General features: G+C 42.5%; 2 protein-coding genes across 3 annotated transcripts in view; one reads left to right on the top strand and one right to left on the bottom strand.

Annotated features, from left to right (window-relative positions):
- Positions 1 to 5,940, bottom strand: part of LOC110503501 (reticulon-2) — a 23,392-nt gene extending 17,452 nt beyond the window's left edge. Inside the window, exon 1 of the mRNA XM_090218143.1 lies at positions 5,922 to 5,940. The gene's annotated coding sequence lies outside the window, so the exon portion shown is untranslated. The remainder of the gene's footprint in view (positions 1 to 5,921) is intronic.
- Positions 2,318 to 17,727, top strand: LOC110503502 (protein phosphatase 1A). Of its 2 annotated transcripts, none has more exons than XM_021581842.3 (6): positions 2,318 to 3,143; positions 3,951 to 4,522; positions 11,073 to 11,190; positions 11,424 to 11,538; positions 11,677 to 11,740; positions 11,871 to 13,041. In XM_021581842.3, exons 1-6 carry the CDS (start codon positions 2,738 to 2,740, stop codon positions 11,898 to 11,900), a joined length of 1,305 nt encoding a protein of 434 aa, XP_021437517.2. In that variant the 5' UTR covers positions 2,318 to 2,737; the 3' UTR covers positions 11,901 to 13,041. The 2 variants fall into 2 exon arrangements, with proteins under 2 accessions (XP_021437517.2, XP_090074270.1); XM_090218144.1 differs by lacking the exon at positions 11,871 to 13,041 and adding an exon at positions 16,742 to 17,727 and having other exon boundaries at positions 2,340 to 3,143.

Genomic DNA, 17,727 nt, shown 5'->3' with positions numbered 1-17,727 from the left:
CACAGTCTGGAAGGCGAGGGTGTACTCCAAAGCAGTCTGGGCCCCCTGCCAGAGTTGGAGTAGTTGCTCACCTCCCGCACTGCCCTGCGTTGAATGGTCGAAGACGGCCCATGAATAGAGCCATGAACCCCTCTTTGGAACCCAGCTCTTCCTCTCCTCTTTTCCAGACGGCTGTGATCCACTCCAACGCCTGCCCAGGTCAGCAGGGAAATGACCATGGCAACCTTCGACCTCTCGGTGGTGGGGTGAAATAGGGGGAGCACTGGAGTAGGAAGCCACGGCATTTGGAAGGAGTCCCGTCATACTTGGGCATAGTTAGGCATCGCTGACCTGGGCGGACTGCTGGGTAGGATGGGGGACTGTCTCGCTGGGACAACTCGTGGTAGAAGGTCCTCCGCTATTTGAAGGTGAATCCTCTCGGGTAGTGTCGAGGCGGTGGAGGACACGGAGGACCTCATCCATAGTCGCACTCCAACTGATTGTGGTGTTGGCTGAGTAGGTGTCTCTGTTCGTCGATCGCCTGGAAGATGTCTTTCTCGTCTGCTGCTTCCATATTGAGGCAGTATTCTGTAAAGATGACACTGGGAGTCAGGAAGCGGGTGGTGAGTTTAATAATAAAAACAGTGCGATACAAAACAAGAGCAACGTCTGGACATGACCACAGAACTAATAATGCCTGAAGAGTGATGCTAGGGAGTGCTAGATAAAGGGGGAGTAATCAGGATAGTGATGAAGTCCAGGTGTGCCTCATGATGGCGCACAGATGTGTGTAATTATCAGGAATGAAGGGAAGACCCAGACCACGTTGAATAAATAATGCTTTAATGTTCCAACATACGCAAGCAGTAGACAGGTCAAGGCAGGCAGGGCAGAGTTACAGGTCGGCAGGCAGGCTCAAGGGCAGGCAGAGTGGTCAGGCAGGCTGGCTCAGAGTCAGGACAGGCAAGGGTCAATACCGGGAGGCCAAGAAAAGAGAGACTAGAAAAAGCAGGAGCCGAGAAACAAAAAGCTGGTTGACTCGAACAAACAAGAAGAACTGGCAACAGACAGACAGAGAACACAGGTATAAATACACAGGGGATACCGGGGAACATGGGCGACACCTGGAGGGCGGTGGAGACAATAACAAGGACAGGGGAAACAGATCAGGGTGTGACAGTAATGAGGGTTGCCAGGTGCATGTAATGATGGGTCTGGTGGTTAGTCAACCTGTAACGTCTAGAGCCGAAGCAAGAGTAGGCATACATAAGGTGCTTTCATTTCTAATTTAATATATTTATGAAAATACCCTCAAATAAAGGTGACATTATGTACTGTCACCTCATCTGAAACATTTGATCTCAAATCCAAATGCACACATTTTAGCTTCACTGTCCAAATAAATACAGAGAGGAGTGTATGTGTAGGTTACTTATCACTTCCTTATCTGACCACCATATAGTGGGTCCCATCCCCAACCTAAACCCATAACTCAACCTATAACAGGCTCTATAGATATCTGGATCAGCTCCCAACCTCATGTATACACCATTTTAAGTCCAGCAATCTACTAGACCACCCCAGAATGACTGAATCTAAAATAGGCCAAGGGCTGCAAATACACACCAGGTAATTTGCTTAAGAGAAACAGTAGAGACGGAAAAGGAACACCTAGGCCTATACTGTAGCTAGGGGACCTCTGATGATGAGGATCCCACGTGGTTGAGCCAGGATTTCCCTCTTATGCTTCCGTTATATCAGTAATGAGGTACACCGTCTCACACGTGTTAAACTGGTTGAACTGTTTAACTGGTTCAACCATGACACGCATGTATAACAACCTGGGTGCGCCGTATCAGTTAGATGTGACACAGATTGGCTAATACGTACTAATGTGTGCGTGTGTTGTGTGTGAGAATGTGTGTGGCACTGTGCTAAAGAGAAAAGGAGAACGAGAGAAAAAGGGAAAGAGAGTGGGCGCGCAAAGGTGGGCTACATTCAGTGAATCATTGCTAACAGGTCTTAAAGTGTTCTGAAGATAAACTACAGAGGTCCAGTTACACAGAGTTGGAGAGCTCATTCCGTCTGTCCACCGTGCTGCTATGAAACGCTGACAGGCTCATAATCCATATGGTACACTCGCTCATTCAGTACTAATCTAAGATCCCTCGCAGGTTGGAGATGAACTAGTAGCATAGAGAGAGAGAGAGCGAGAGAGAGAGAGAGAGAGAGAGAGAGAGAGAGAGAGAGAGAGAGAGAGAGAGAGAGAGAGAGAGAGAGAGAGAGAGAGAGAGAGAGAGAGAGAGAGATGATCATGCTGAGGGATAAGTCAACAGAAATAGATACAGGCCAATAGCATCACAATGCAAACACTGCCCAGGGACAGGAGAGAAAGAGGGGGAGAAAGACAGAGAAGGAGATAGAGTGGGCACCATACAACCACATACACTCCACATAAAGACATTGAGACAAATGCTAGGAATCCAGAAACAACGCCAACGAGCCAGGTTTACAAAGACAAGGATGGCCGCAGCGATTTCTGCCCGTATCTAGTGAAGCCCACCTAACCTCTAAAGCCCACCTAAACACAACTCTACAGACCGGAGTCGACACATTTTCCACCTGCTCAGCGTGTCCAGCTAAACCCACTCCCCTAGACCTGCTGCGTGGGACACAGACTGGGAGAAGGAGGAGAGAGGGGAAGAGGAAGACCAGCGGCAGGTCAGGAAAGAGACTTGAGCGGCGCCTCCGAGGAGCCATGAGGACGGCCAGGCGGGCCAGCACCGTGGAGGTGCCCTCCTTCCTCCGCCAGCTGGCCAAGGAGACAGAGAAGATGGTCACCTTCTTCTTTAAGGGGGGACAGAGAGATGGCCAGGAGGGGAGCGAAGAGGACTCCAGTGATGAGGATAACGGGCCAAGTGTCTACCTGGACCGGCCCATCCTGGAGAAACACACGACCGAGGGAGGGTCTCAGTGGGGGTTGAACTATGCAACGGCCAGCATGCAGGGCTGGAGGGCGCAGATGGAGGACGCCCACGCCTGCATGCCGGAGATGGGAGGGGAGCTGGCGGAGTGGGGCTACTATGCAGTGTTTGATGGACACGCTGGCAACACGGTGGCACGGTACTGCTCCCGCAATCTGCTGCAACACATCCTCGCTACAGGTACCAAATTGGGCCGCACACTTTGACTAACTGATTTATAATCACTGTAGGCGGTCTAGTTTATTTTCACTTGGAGGGAATACGTGGGCCAGTAAGGAAGCATTTTACAACACCTGTTTCCGGTGTGTGTTTCCACAGACATAGCTACAGACAGATGTTGTTTGATAGATCAATGAAGAACTTCTTTGTCTTGGGCATGGGTGTCTTCCATTGGAGCAATGACAAGGTGCCGTTGTGCAGTAGGCTTTTGTGTATGGTGTTCTTGATCTAAAGTTGTAACTTGAACACCAAAGACAATATCACCCTTGGTTTTATGTATCATTCCTAAACATTAACATGGTAGCACAACATGGCTGACAGCTGTTGTTGTTGAAAACCTCTTGATCCTTGTTCTTGGCCCGAAGTATGAGATACTAAATCTGACACTTGTGCTTACAGTGTCAGCTACTTAACTCAAGACAAACTTTAATCCTAACCTACAATGCATTAATTAATCAATTAATACCACAAGCAAGACAGACAGACAGTGACCTCAGAGGAATACAACAACGTGACCTGAGCTCTGAGATTTGTGCTCTGGCATGGCACCGACAGTGGGCATTTGTCCCTTGGAACCAAGCTAGCAAGGCTGGGGGTCAAAGAATTGTATTGTAACTATTTGTAGTTATCCTGTAGTTGGCCCCACTGTAGTTAACTTCTGTGTGTCGATTTTAGGCAGAGCGACCTGATATGAATTAGAACCAAATGATGTGTATTTGTCAGCTATAGACCATGTCGTTAACCCGTATTGATCTCTCCTGCCTCCAGGGCGCGTAAAGGCAGAGGAGAATCCTGATGACGTGAAGGAGGGGATCATCGAGGGCTTCCTGGCCATTGACAGCCACATGCACACGCTGACGCGCCAGGAATGCTGGGAGCGCAGCGGCTCCACGGCGGCCGTCGTCATGCTCTCCCCGAAGTACGTCTACTTTGTCAACTGCGGCGACTCGCGGACACTCCTCTGCCGTGACGGCCACGTCATCTTCTACACGGAGGACCACAAGCCCGTCAACCCCAGGGAGAAGGAGCGAATACAGAACGCAGGCGGCTCGGTGACCCAGCATAGGGTGAACGGCTCCCTGGCCATGTCCAGGTCCCTGGGAGACTTTGACTTTAAGGAGGTGGAGTGGAGGTCCCAGACTGAGCAGCTGGTTTCCCCGGAGCCAGAAGTGTATGAGCTGGAGAGGTCCCCGCAAGACGAGTTTCTCATAGTGGCTTGTGACGGCGTGTGGGACGCCATCGGCAACGAGGATCTGTGTGCATTCGTCCGCAGCCGCCTGCAGGTGTGCAATGACCTGAGGGAGATCTGCAACCAGGTCATTGACCTCTGCCTCTATAAGGTCAGTGTGTAAATGATCAGATCACACTACATGCAGAATCACAATGATCCTAAACCTCTGCCTCCTCTCTATGGGTACATATGCAGGACCAGAGTATAAACTTGAAAAGGGGTACAATCACACTCACTAATTGCCAATGTGAGTAAATTGCAATGATAACTGGACATTGTATGGAAAGTCAGAAGGTGCCGGGGCTGAGAGGGTTTAGAGGACTTTGACAGTATCTTCAGGCAATGACATCATCTCAAGGTCTTGTCTGCCCTCTCCCCGCCTGGAGTCTTGGAGACTAATACTCAATGTTCGGATGAGTCAGAGGATTTAACAGCAGGACACAGCCAGGTCGGAACAGCCAGGTGACTTACACTGCACTGCAAGGTGTCTGCTCCATAGCCAATGGCCATTTTCTAAATACATTTTTTATCAGGGAGTCACACTGAGACCAAGGTCTATTTTACAGATGAGCCCTGAATTACATACATTACCGAAAATACACACATCCAAATATAAATGCAAAATGCATGAAGAAAGAGAAACACGGTCATAAAAAACAAACACATTCATCAGTAATAAGACACTAAATCAGCTTTATGAATTTGCCCCGAGGCTCCCAAAATTCTAATTTAAGGAATTTTAGGAAGATTCTTCCACAAACAAGGTGCAAGAAAACTAAAAGCTGATTTACCTAACTCTGTAGAGACCAAAATAATTTCCAGTTAGCCATCCCTGAGACCAGGTGTGATAATAACTTGTATGTCTAAAGTTTAGTAAAGATGTTCGGTACAGTGGGACTTTTTTATAAAAAAGGCTTTATAAATGAAAACATAGCAATGTATCAACCAACGTGACATCAAAGAGGTCCAACCAACTTTCTGGTAGAGAATGCAGTGATGAGTACTAAAATTGTTGCCCGTAATAAAGTGCAGTGCACTATGGGAAACTGCATCTAACAGCTCTAACGAAGTGGCAGCTGCATTCATAGATGATGTCGCCATAGTCTAGGACCGATAGGAACGTCGACTGAATAATCTACCTTCTACTATTTAGCGAGAGAGAAGAGGCCCATTTTCATTCTCAGCTTCTTAACCTGTTGATCCTACTTGAGACGCAGACGTCTCAAGTAGGCACCTGGAAATGCAAATGCGCTACGCTAAATGCTAAATGTACTCGTTAAAACTCAAACGTTCATTAAAACACACATACAGGGTATTGAATTAAAGCTACACTTGTTGTGAATCTAGCCAACAAGTCAGATTTTTAAAATGCTTTTTGGCGAAAGCATGAGAAGCTATTATCTGATAGCATGCAACACCCCAAAATGCCTGAAGGCGACGTAAACAAAAGAATTAGCGTAGCCGGCGCTACACAAAGAAGCAGAAATAAAATATAAAACATTCATTACTTTTGACGAGCTTCTTTCTTGGCACTCCTATATGCCCCATAAACATCACTATTGGGTCTTTTTTTCGATTAAATCGGTCCATATATACCCAAAATAGCCATCTATGGAAACTGTGTAATTCAGAAAAAACATCGTTTCAAAACGCTGCGTCATTTTTTCAAATTAAAAAAGTCGACGATAAACTTTCACAAAACACTTCGAAATACTTTTGTAATCCAACTTTAGGTATTAGTAAACGTTTATAATCTATCAAAATGATCACGGGGCGATGTGTATTCAATAGCTCCACGTCTTCAAATCATGGTCGAAAATCTCGACTCCAAAACATCCTGTCGGAGACCGGAAGAAATGGAATGTCTTTCCTTTGTTTGACTAAGAAATAACTCTCAGGAAAATGACGACAATGGCGACATCGTGTGGAATCTGTAGGAATATTTAATTTGGTGTCCTTTAAACAATACATGCAAGGGGAGCATGGATATTATTTTCAGCTTTCAGTGACCAGTTTTTCTTGCGCTTTTCGATGAAACACACGCTCTGTTATAGTCACAGCCATGATTTAACCAGTTTTAGAAACTTCAGAGTGTTTTCTATCCACACATACTAATCATATGCATATACTATATTCCTGGCATGAGTAGCAGGACGCTGAAATGTTGCGTGATTTTTAACAGAATGTTCGAAAAAGGAGGGGGTAGACTTAACAGGTTCAACTCATCAATATTCTTTTTAAATGACAGCCTTTCATCTATCCAGATGCCCAAATATTTATAAGCAGGGTCACGACCAAAATATTTTGGGATGCTAGTGGTTATATTAATTTGTGATCTTTATCAGAAAACTAGGCGTATGTCACTACTTCACAGGAGAGCCCTTTGAACATAAACATTTTTTTTATCAAAATGTGTTTTTTTTTGGCAGAAATGGAACATGGAACATGTGAACTTTCATGTGCCTTAATAACAGACTTGTATGCCATCTGTAAATAGGAACAAAATGATTAAATTATGAGCCTAGTTGTTTTAGCCACAGAAAAGGATAGCAACCATCCCGATAACCATGATGGGCTGAGATAATGAGTGGGCTGGACATGCCGAGAGATGAGTTTGGATTGTTCTGCCATATAGCACTCTTCTGTCTATTTGAGCTGGTCAGTATGTGTAGGTAACGCAGCTTTAAAAAAAAAAGAGTTTTGCGTAGTAAAACGGCATAAGTGTTGCTCTCCACTTTCTGGAGGACCGAGTTTTGAAATCAGTGGAATTTGAGTATGATCGCTAAGCTAATTACATCTTCAAATGAAGAGAAACCATGGCAACGGTAATATGAGACTCGTCCATCCATGATATATACGGGTAAGCTAGTCTAGCTAGCTACATTTCCAGATATTACACGTTTCTAATTTTGACAGAAAGTGATTTAATTTCAAGTTAAAGTGTACTGTTAGCTAGTTAATGTTAGCTGGCTTGCTCGCTAGCTAATGTTACGTGTATGACCTTATCATTTGTATCTCAGAGACATTTGCTTGTCTAGTTTTTGCCTTATGTTAGCTAGCTAACATTGAACCTGGTTGGTTAGTAACATAATGACTTGTGATTATGGTTCATTGCTTAGCTAGAGTGTGCAAAGCTATCATCAAGGCAAAGGGTGGCTATTTGAAGAATCGCAAATATAAAATATATTTTGATTTGTTTAACACTTTTTTGGTTACTACATGATTCCATATGTTTTATTTCGTAGTCTTGATGTCTTCACTATTATTCTACAATGTAAAAAATAGTAAAACTAAAGAAAAACCCTTGAATGAGTAGGTGTTCTAAACCTTTTGACCGGTACTGTAGGAGTGCCTATTTATTAGGTTAACCGCAGAATATGCTCACTCCCTCAAATTGTTTGGAGAAAATATACTGTCTATTTAATACAGCTTTGTTCAATTGTATTCTTCATACTATAAAATAATATAAAATAATGCCACGGAATTCTAAGAAAATCTTGTCTGCTGAATGAACTAGTGTAGCCCACAGCCGTTTGGCATAGTCAGATCAGGACCCTAACATAAGGACAACTCAGAGTATGCTATTCTGTTCTTCTGAAATAGACTACATTTCCTTTATATCATGTTTCTTTAGACCTGTCTAAAATAAATAATGGATTTATTGTGAAGGCGTAGACTATGTTAAATGGATTTATTAGACTTTTTAAAATGTAGATGTTCCAAAGGTCTGCATTAGTGGCTTGTGGAAGCCAGGAGATGCTAAATGTGTTTATGTTCATTAACGGTCAATTACCGTGACACCGAAAGTTATTTGCTTGGCAATCACCACTTGACAACATTTTGTGACCGCCACAGCCCTAGGTAGAACTCTTTTGGGTTTCATGTAGAACCCTCTGTGTAAAAGGTTCTACATAGAACTCAAAAGTTGTAACTATCTTCTTCATCTGAGGAACAGGAATATGAAAGATCGGACCAAACTGCAGCGTGGTACATGTCCATGTTAAATTTATTACAACTGAACACTGAATATAAAATATCAAAAGTGAAACAACGAAAATCGAAACAGTCCTATCAGGTGACACAACACAAAACAGGAAACAACTACCCACAAACACAGGTGGGAACAGGCTACCTAAGTATGGTTCTCAATCAGAGACAACGATAGACAGCTGCCTCTGATTGGGAACCATACCAGGCCAACACAGAAATACAAAACATAGAACAAAACATAGAATGCCCACCCCAACTCACGCCCTGACCAAACCAAAATAGAGACATAAAAAATGAACTAAGGCCAGGAACCAAAAGGGGTTTTCAAAGGGTTCTCCTATGGGGACGGAATACAGTACGTGTTAAACTTTTGTTACAGACAAGTCGATATTGTTAACGTACACAGTCAAAAGTACAGGACCCAGAACCTACCCCTGCGGGACACCTTTCGATTTAACACCATCTGTCAAGTTCCATCTGTCAAGTAATTTTTAAACCAGTTACGTGCAGCCTGGTCTAGGCCAATTGAGGAAAACCTCAGAGTTAGCAGTGAGTGATCAACAGTATCAAAAACCTTTGACAGGTCAATGAAGAGGGCAGCACAATGTTGCCTTTTATCCATACAGTTAACCACATCATTTATAACTAGAAATGCAGCGGAGATAGTGCTATGACCTGGTCTAAAAGCCAACTAATGCACATAATAGAATATATTTCAAAGATAAGAAAGAGCATAGCAGAGAATGAATCAAGGATTCCAATGTGTTAGCTAGGCAAGAAAGTTTAGAAATAGGGCCAGAATTATTTAAGTCACCACCTTTGTTTATTTATTGTACCTATATTTAACTAGGCAAGTCAGTTAAGAACAAATCTTTATTTTCAACGACAGCCTAGGAACAGTGGGTTAAACTGCCTGTTCAGGAGCAGAACACCAGATTTGTACCGTGTCAGTTTGGAGATTTGAACTTGCAACCTTTCGATTACTAGTCCAACACTTTAACCACTAGGCTACCCTGCCACCCCGTGAAGGGGGTTGTACATGATGGCAGTCAGCACTGGACAGGGTGTGTGTTGAAGGGCCTACATAATTACATACCTAATGTACCAAGCATCATGTAAGCAGTTATCTTTTCAGGTCCGCTTATGCTGGTTAGGACTTACAATGGTACGTCTTAACACTGGCACGACCTGTACCTGTCCTCTAAATAGCAGGATTATGAGAGGGATCTATATAGAGAGGGAGAGAAGGACAGAGGTGAGGGCAACACAGTGAAGGATTATGGGTGAGTGTGTGTGTGTTAGACTGTCAGGGTCTTAGGGTCACACCAGCTGATAGCTAGGCCTATTTAACCTGGTCCAAGAAGAGCGTCACTTTACCAAATGGCAACAGAACAGGCTTACCTCCATTGAATCGGTACTTAAATTAGATGGGTTATGTTGTAGCACAGAGTGAACCTAACTTCTCAGCTATGTGACATGAGATCACAATAACCAATTAGTCCCCATAGAGATCTTATTAAGTTACTAGGAGGCCTATGTCATGATCCCTCCAAGTTTCAGAATGGGGCGAAAATGGCAGCCATCTTGGTCAGGGAGAAATCCAGAACCAGTCTAATTGGAATGAATGGCAGTAGAGGCAAAGGTGATGCATTTCCTGCTTTTACTTATGCAGGAATATACAAGTAAGGTATGTGATGTAACAGAAATTGTGTCATAGAATTATAGTCAACCTAAAATATTGTCATATAATAATGAATACAGTTTGTACAGGTTTATTAATAGCCTCTAAAATACATGTAAACAGACAAATGTCCCAGATGTAGGTTTTGGGGAAATCTGTAAGTGCTATTATATGATACCATATCAGTACTTGTTGCATTTACTCATCAACTGATGAGTAACTGAGCCAGTGGCTGTGGATTGACTGCATTGTTTGAATGGAAGTTTGGCATATTAATTAACGGAATCACTCCTGTAAAACTGGCTGGCTAGCTAGCTAACACAAATACAGTGCAGATAAATTATTCACATTCATTGTTTTACACAATATCTTATCACAGCACTGGCAAACCATGGCTGAATTTTCAGACCATCATTACATTTTTAGCCGTTTAGTAAGCCTAGTGACTTACAGGAGAAGCTTCATATGAAGATCCATGTCCATTCTGGTATACTAATTCCTAATTCTACTTCCCATTGTTCCACTGTGACCTGTTTCCAAAATTCACATTTCTGCTTTCTGTCAGTACACAGTTATGACATCATAATATCCTTCCACCTGTAGTGTCATGTGAAAATCTTCCCAGAAGACACTCTGAGACTTCATAGTCCTGCTCTCCATTGTGATGTCATAATGACACTTTTTTTTCTTCGCTGTTTTCATTATCATTAAGCAAGCAAAGAATATTCCTCCTCACCACGTTATTCCTCAAGTAAACTTCTATATCAATAATGGCAGCTTTATGTTAGCTTTCTTTCATGGCATTTCATTTAGCTTCTGAATGTTTGGGGTAACAAAGGACATTGTTGAAATGAATCATATGCCAAAAAACATTGTTTCCTATTCATATAAAATATTGACTGACACTTCTGTTATAAGAGCTCATAGAATTGTGCCTCATTCAAGCAAATGCATCATTCCTGCACTCCCTCTTTGTCGCCTCCTACAGGGTAGTTTGGACAACATGAGCATCATCATCGTGACCTTCCCTGGCGCTCCCCAGGTTTCACAAGAGGCCCTACAACAAGAGGCCGAGCTAGAGACACTCCTCGAGGCCAAAGTGGAAGGTAGGTATTTCGATGGGCTTTTGATTTGCGATTAAGCTTACTATGCACCTGTAAACCAGATCTTGGCTTTATCTCACTCACAATAGGCTTTCATATTAATATGACATCACATCAAAATAAAAATTGATAACAATAACAAAAACACTGAGACAATGGCAGCTTAATTCTCTCCTCTGAGGATAGTGACCGATCATTACATAACTCACTCCCTTTCTCTCTATCTGTGTGTGTAGAGATAGTAAATTTGCTAAGGTCGCAGGACAAGGACCCTGACCTGCTGTATGTGATGAAGTTTCTGGTCTCTGAGGACATACCTGGCCTACCACCTGGGGGAGGAGTCACCAGCAAGTAAGTCACTCACTCGCAACTCATCATTCAGAGTTCAAAAAGCGACACAGGGGCCTACATGTGTGTGAATGAATTGGAGTAATTTGTAATATTAAATGTTCATAATTTGGCATAACTCGTTCTCTTTTTCCTTTGCAGAAGAGACTGTGTCATCTCTGCGTATCAGAAGTTTGTAACGCCCTCCAGATCTCTGGAACCAATGGTAGGAGACGACCAAACATAGGTCACACACTCTTGCACCATGTCTCGCTAAACACAGCAGTGCAAACTGGACTACAAAGTAACTAAGTTACTGTTTTTCACTGACACATCATTGACTTGTCACATTCCAGGACATCGGAGGATCTGAAGAGGCCAACTAGTCGTTTCCATGTAAATGTATTCTTTAGCCTCACGTATCCATGGTGACCAATTCCAACTGGGGACTCTTTTCAGCTTAGGAATCAGCCAATGGCTAAATAAAGAAATATGGTGGGAGGGGGTTTGACCTGGGCCTGCCCTTAGCCAATCATCTCTTCTCTGTTCAAAATGTACACTGTCTATCAACAAGTCTACTGTATCTTTAGAAAATATCAAATAGTTGGCATTTTCCAGGAAGGGAAGAATTACATATTCCAAAACTATTCTTTAAAATGCATGACAATTAGATATAATATTTTCTAACTTTCTAACAACCCTTTACAGTGCCTGAGTAGATCTGGTTACTTTTCTTGAAGACTAGAAGCTTGTGAATAAGGCTGATCATGTTATGTCATTTAAAAGCTAATTGATATGTTTAAGCGGTGCGCAACTCCATACTACAGCTGTAAATCAAGTTGACCAAACACCCCTTCAACCATCGCCGACCTGCGAAGGCTCCGATTTTGATGTGTCCTGTGATGGCATGGCCTACACTAAATAATCTGCAGAATCCTGTGAGGGAACATAGGTGACATGAATAGATGTGTGTGTGTGTGTGTGTGTGTGTGTGTGTGTGTGTGTGTGTGTGTGTGTGTGTGTGTGTGTGTGTGTGTGTGTGTGTGTGTGAGAGAGAACCAGCAGAGGATAACATAGGGTGTGGGATTATTGGCACACATACTGTACCCCATAAAATGTAACCTTTTTGCAGTTTAAAGCACAGATGCTCACAGCTAGACATGATTTAGACCAGTGTGATGCGTAAAGTAGTACAGCTGTAGGTAAATCGCTTTGCTGTTTGCATGTTTTCGTTTCAATACATGTCATTGTGCTGCTTTGCAAAGCTCTCTGTAGTTGTACGGTTAATTGATTCCTCCTTTGGATCATACCAAACGGATGAACATAGTAACTGTATTCCATGACAGAGGTCAAAATGAGCTAGACTATAGATCAAACACCGCTGCAGCATGTCTGTTTGAATTCTATGAAATCAGGAGGAAATAGGATCCAAGACCATTCGACAGCACAACAGGTTACTATGAGATCTTTCACAATTGTATGTCAATTGGGGCAATAAATTTATGAAATAGAATGACATTCTGTGAACAATTTTGTCCTGTTGTTTTTGATGGAGCGGAGTGAGCTCTTACTCCTGAAATGTTTAATTACCATCCAATTACAGCCTTCAGACGGATAGATACAGCACTACAGGGTTAGACTAAGGACCAAGGGTGAAGAAGACAACACAGTTCCATAACCAACCATTGATAATGTTCCACAACTGTCTTTTGCCAGTTGTATGCATCGAAACCAGGGGTGTCAAACTCATTCCATGGAGAGCCTAGTGTATGCTGTTTTTTGTTTTTTCCTTTCAATTAAGACCTAGACAACCAGGTGAGGGGATTTCCTTACTGATCAGTGGCCTTAATTCATCGATCAGATACAAGGGAGGAACAAAAACCCACTGACACTCGGGCCTCTATGGAACGATTTTGACACGTGATCTAAACCAACAAGCAGGGAGCTGGTGTGTATTTCCTAGCACCAGTATATCTTACAATACTCTTTTCAACAGTAATAGAAAGATCAAGGTATTGGGTTGAATTTGGGACCATTTGATCATCTTATTGCAACATGGAGTTATTAGCCATCTAACACACGCGCAGGGTTGGATGTCACCCAGTATGGTGTTGGTTGTTACAATGTTTGGTAGTAGTTTAATTCCTTTTGGTAACAAGAAATTAAGCAATGTAGGTTAGTCTTAAATAATGGTCAAGCTTTTTCTATGACAATCAAAATTCAGCATTTTATGCCGTGAGATTAACATATGACTTTTAGTAAATTGTTTGCACATGTATGTGTGGGTGTGACAAATGTGAGAGAGGCTAGGAAGGGTTGTCACGACTTCCTCCGAAGTTGGTCCCTCTCCTTGTTCAGGCAGCGTTCGCCGGTGACGTCACTGACCTTCTAGCCATCGCCGATCCACTTTTCATTTTTTCCAGTGGTTTTGTCTTGTCTTCCATCACACCTGGTTCCAATTCCATCAATTACATGTTGTGTATTTAACCCTCTGTTCCACCCCATATCCTTGTCCGGAATTGTTTATTGTAGTGCTTGTGCACGGTATGCTGGTGATTACCAGGTTTTGTTCGACCCATTTCATGTATTGTTCTGTTCTGTTGACGGTGGTTTATGTTTCACTGATATAGGAAAATTGCATTTATGTGGGTTAGGCAGTGGCGACCCGTCATTCAGGGCAGGTCATTTTGGTATTAATACGTGTTTCAGCCTAGCTCAGTGCTTTTTCTGTGGTGGTGGGGCTAGCTAGCAGAAAATACAGAGCGTTGCGCCTGATTGGCTCAGTTTTCTATCATGATTGGCTCAGTTTTCTGTCACTCATGGGATAGAATGTCATCCCCAATTCTAAGGTTAGAGCTCAAAAAATGTTGCCCCTTTGGGTTCTGCCATATATTTATATTAGAGGTGCCCATCCAAGAAGGCTCAAGATCATTGGTCACAGATAGAATGACATCAAATCACGTTATAGCTACAGTAGCTTTGATTGGACTGATCATGTCAACATCATACTTTAAAAATAAAGTCGACAATCAAATCCTTTTCAATCGTTGTCATATGAAGAGAAATTAGAGATAAAAGGTCTCGGTGCTCATTGGCAATTGGACATAAACATTACACAACAAGTTCGAAATAGCCAATTCAACAATGAGTGGTTTGGGAAGGAATCAGTGGCTAACTGTAAGTTTAAGACAACTGAGAACTCGGGTAAAAACGAGCTAAGACTGGGAAAATACAAGTTGAATGACTGTTCAAAACGTAACAGTAAATCCGGCATCTTTCTCTTTGATGATAAAATTTGCCCACGAAGGACCGCCGTGCCACTTTCCTGTTCAAGCACATCACAAAGTGAGTCCAACAATGTCTTATGCTGCTTCATAAATTATATAGGATGTCAGAGAGATGTATACTGTAGCTAAAGTAATACTAAGTGTGTGTTGTGAAGTAAGCTGTTGCTAGCCCATGTGCCTCATCCTAATAATTTGGTCTATTTTCACCAACACAGTATTGTAAACACATCATTCATGGAAGGTGTGTGCTTGTTTGCTTATAACCTGTTTTAGAGAAATGTAATCATTGAATATTGTAAGAGCTTTCATTGTCTGCTTGTATGTAAGAACGTTCTGAAGCATCGTTACCAATCGCTCCACAAAAGCCGCGGCCCTTGCAGAGCAAGGGGAACCTCTACTTCAAGGTCTCAGAGCAAGTGATGTCACCAATTGAAATGCTATTAGCGCCCTCCTCCTTTTCGACAGCAACCAGTGATCCGGGTCAACAGCATCAATGTAACAGTATAACTTTAGTCCGTCCCCCCGCCCCTACCCGGGCTCGAATCAGGGACCCTCTGCACCCCTCAACAACTGACACCCACGAAGCATCGTGACCCATCGCTCCACAAAAGCCACGGCCCTTGCAGAGCAAGGGGAACCACTACTTCAAGGTCTCAGAGCAAGTGATGTCACCGATTGAAACGCTATTAGCGCGCACCACCGCTAACTAGCCAGCCATTTCACATCGGTTACAGAAGCAAGTCAGCCATATCAGCTATGTTTTTTTTAAAAGGCAGGAAATGAGGCTGAATGAACTGTAGCAGTGTTAAGGTGTTGGGACTGCTGTAGGCCCACCGAGGTGAATATTCGACAGATATTCGCCTGTAGCTTTCCTTATGTCCACCAACAGCAGTTAGGGACCGTCAACATATTGACAAATCTATTTTTTCAAATGTCAATAGCTCTTTAACCATTACTCCTAAAACTTTCAAAACTGGTTGTAGCTAACCTGATGGCATTGCACACACTTTTATTTGTCGATTTACATTTCACACCTTTTAAAATTATTTATTTACATTTGTGAATTTCAATAGCTCTTTGGTCATGTGACCTACTGACTTCAAACAAAGTTCAGAATGTCCGCTGACTACCCTTATATAGTCAGTGGACTATAGTTATAGTATATCTAATACATATTAGCATTTTACATACATTCATACGTGTAATAATTTTTTCTGACATACTGTGAAAAACTATCTTGGCTGCTGGCTCTGTCACTTTCAAACGCTCTACAAACACTCTACATTTATTCACTCTGTGATAGGGTTGGATCCTATCTGCTACTTTTATTATTCTCATGTAAATGGTTCAGTGCCTATAATTTAGACTGTGTGTAGAATGGGGCATGATGGAAATTACCTCTACTAGATTATCCTCTTTGGGCTAGGGGGCAGCATTTTCACGTCTGGATGAAAAGCGTGCCCAAAGTAAACTGCCTGTTACTCAGGCCCAGATAGGATATGCATAGGATATGGATATGCATATAGTTGGTAGAGTTGTATAGAAAACACTCTAAAGTTTCTAAAACTGTTAAAATAATGTCTGTGAGTATAACAGAACTGAAATGGCAGGTGAAACCCCGAGGACAAACCATCCCCCCCAAAAATAAATTCATCCTACCACTGTTTTCAATGGCTGTCACTTTTATTATAAGGCGAAATCCTCCCCGATTGCAGTTCCTAGGGCTTCCACTAGAGGTCAACAGTCTTTAGAAAGAGTTTCAGGCTGGTTTTTGCAAAAATGAGGTAGAAGTTGTAGTTTTTCTAAGTGGCTCCCATTTTGGCTGTAGTGTTTCCCATGCGCATGGACGAGAGCGAGCTCTTTTTGTTTATCTCCGGTAAAGACAATAACGTTTATTTACGTATTAGGGTACCTAAAGGTTTCTATTTCTCTTTTGCTAGTCCTCCCGGTTTTGACCCTTGCCTGTTTTCTGGACTCCATTCCCGCCTGCCTGACCATTCTGCCTGCCCTGACCTCGAGCCTGCCTGCCACTCTGTACCTCCTGGACTCTGAACTGGTTTTGACCTTCTGCCTGTCCACAACCATTCTCTTGCCTACCACTTTTGGATTGTTAATAAATATCAAAGACTCTAACCATCTGCCTCCTGTGTCTGCATCTGGGTCTCGCCTTGTGACCTGATAGTTTTGGCCTGTGTATTAATTTGCCTATAACTAATCAGAATTCCATTATGTTTACATAAAAAAGAGAATACTTCAAAATGAGAAGATCCTGCCTTGGAAAAGATGACATAAAGTGGAAAGGAGGGGAATTAACTCACACCATGCAGCAGGACACCTTCAGCTGTGGGGTCTTTGTAATGCAGGTTTGATAGCTATAATTTCATAAATGAATGGTTAGCTGTAATGTGACAATTAGGTCAAAGATTCTATTTAATTTTTTGGTGTAGATGGCCAAGGAAGTTGCACAGAACTTTCCCAACATCCCTTCCCAAATTGATATAGAACCTTCACAAAACCACATGGAGCAACTGCAAAAATAAATGGCTGAGGATGTACTAAAAATGTCTGATATTTAATTCAAAGTAAATGTAAATTCTTAATTTTTATGGATGGCTAATTCGTCATACTGCATTGATATTTGATATTATTTATAACATGTTACGTTTTGTTTCCGATTGCATGTTTTGCTTGCCAATGGTGGTTCCATGTGCTGTACCTAGGAATGAAGAGAGTTCAGAGTGAAGAACACAAACTGGAAGTGCTGTCTTTGTTGTTGAAAATGTATGCTATACCCCATCCACACCAAACAGGCTCTGAAATGTACATCAACCAGGGATAAAGAGAAAGTTAACACTGTGAAATGTTTGTATTATTTTAAGTAAAGTGTCTGACATGTTGGAAAAAATTAAAGGTCTACAATTTCTGT

Source organism: Oncorhynchus mykiss, chromosome 24, assembly GCF_057628025.1.
Source record: "Oncorhynchus mykiss isolate SJ-2025 chromosome 24, ASM5762802v1, whole genome shotgun sequence".
NCBI classification, from domain to species: Eukaryota; Metazoa; Chordata; class Actinopteri; order Salmoniformes; family Salmonidae; genus Oncorhynchus; species Oncorhynchus mykiss.
The sequence above is the reverse complement of the archived record's forward strand: the minus strand, read 5'-3'. Positions and strand labels throughout refer to the sequence as shown.

Coding starts and splice junctions, on each gene's coding strand:
- LOC110503502 (XM_021581842.3), top strand. CDS start 2,738: ATGAGGACGGCCAGGCGGGCCAGCACCGTGGAGGTGCCCTCCTTCCTC. Junction 4,523..11,072: donor TTGACCTCTGCCTCTATAAG/GTCAGTGTGTAA, acceptor CGCCTCCTACAG/GGTAGTTTGGACAACATGAG. Junction 11,539..11,676: donor GGGGGAGGAGTCACCAGCAA/GTAAGTCACTCA, acceptor TTTCCTTTGCAG/AAGAGACTGTGTCATCTCTG.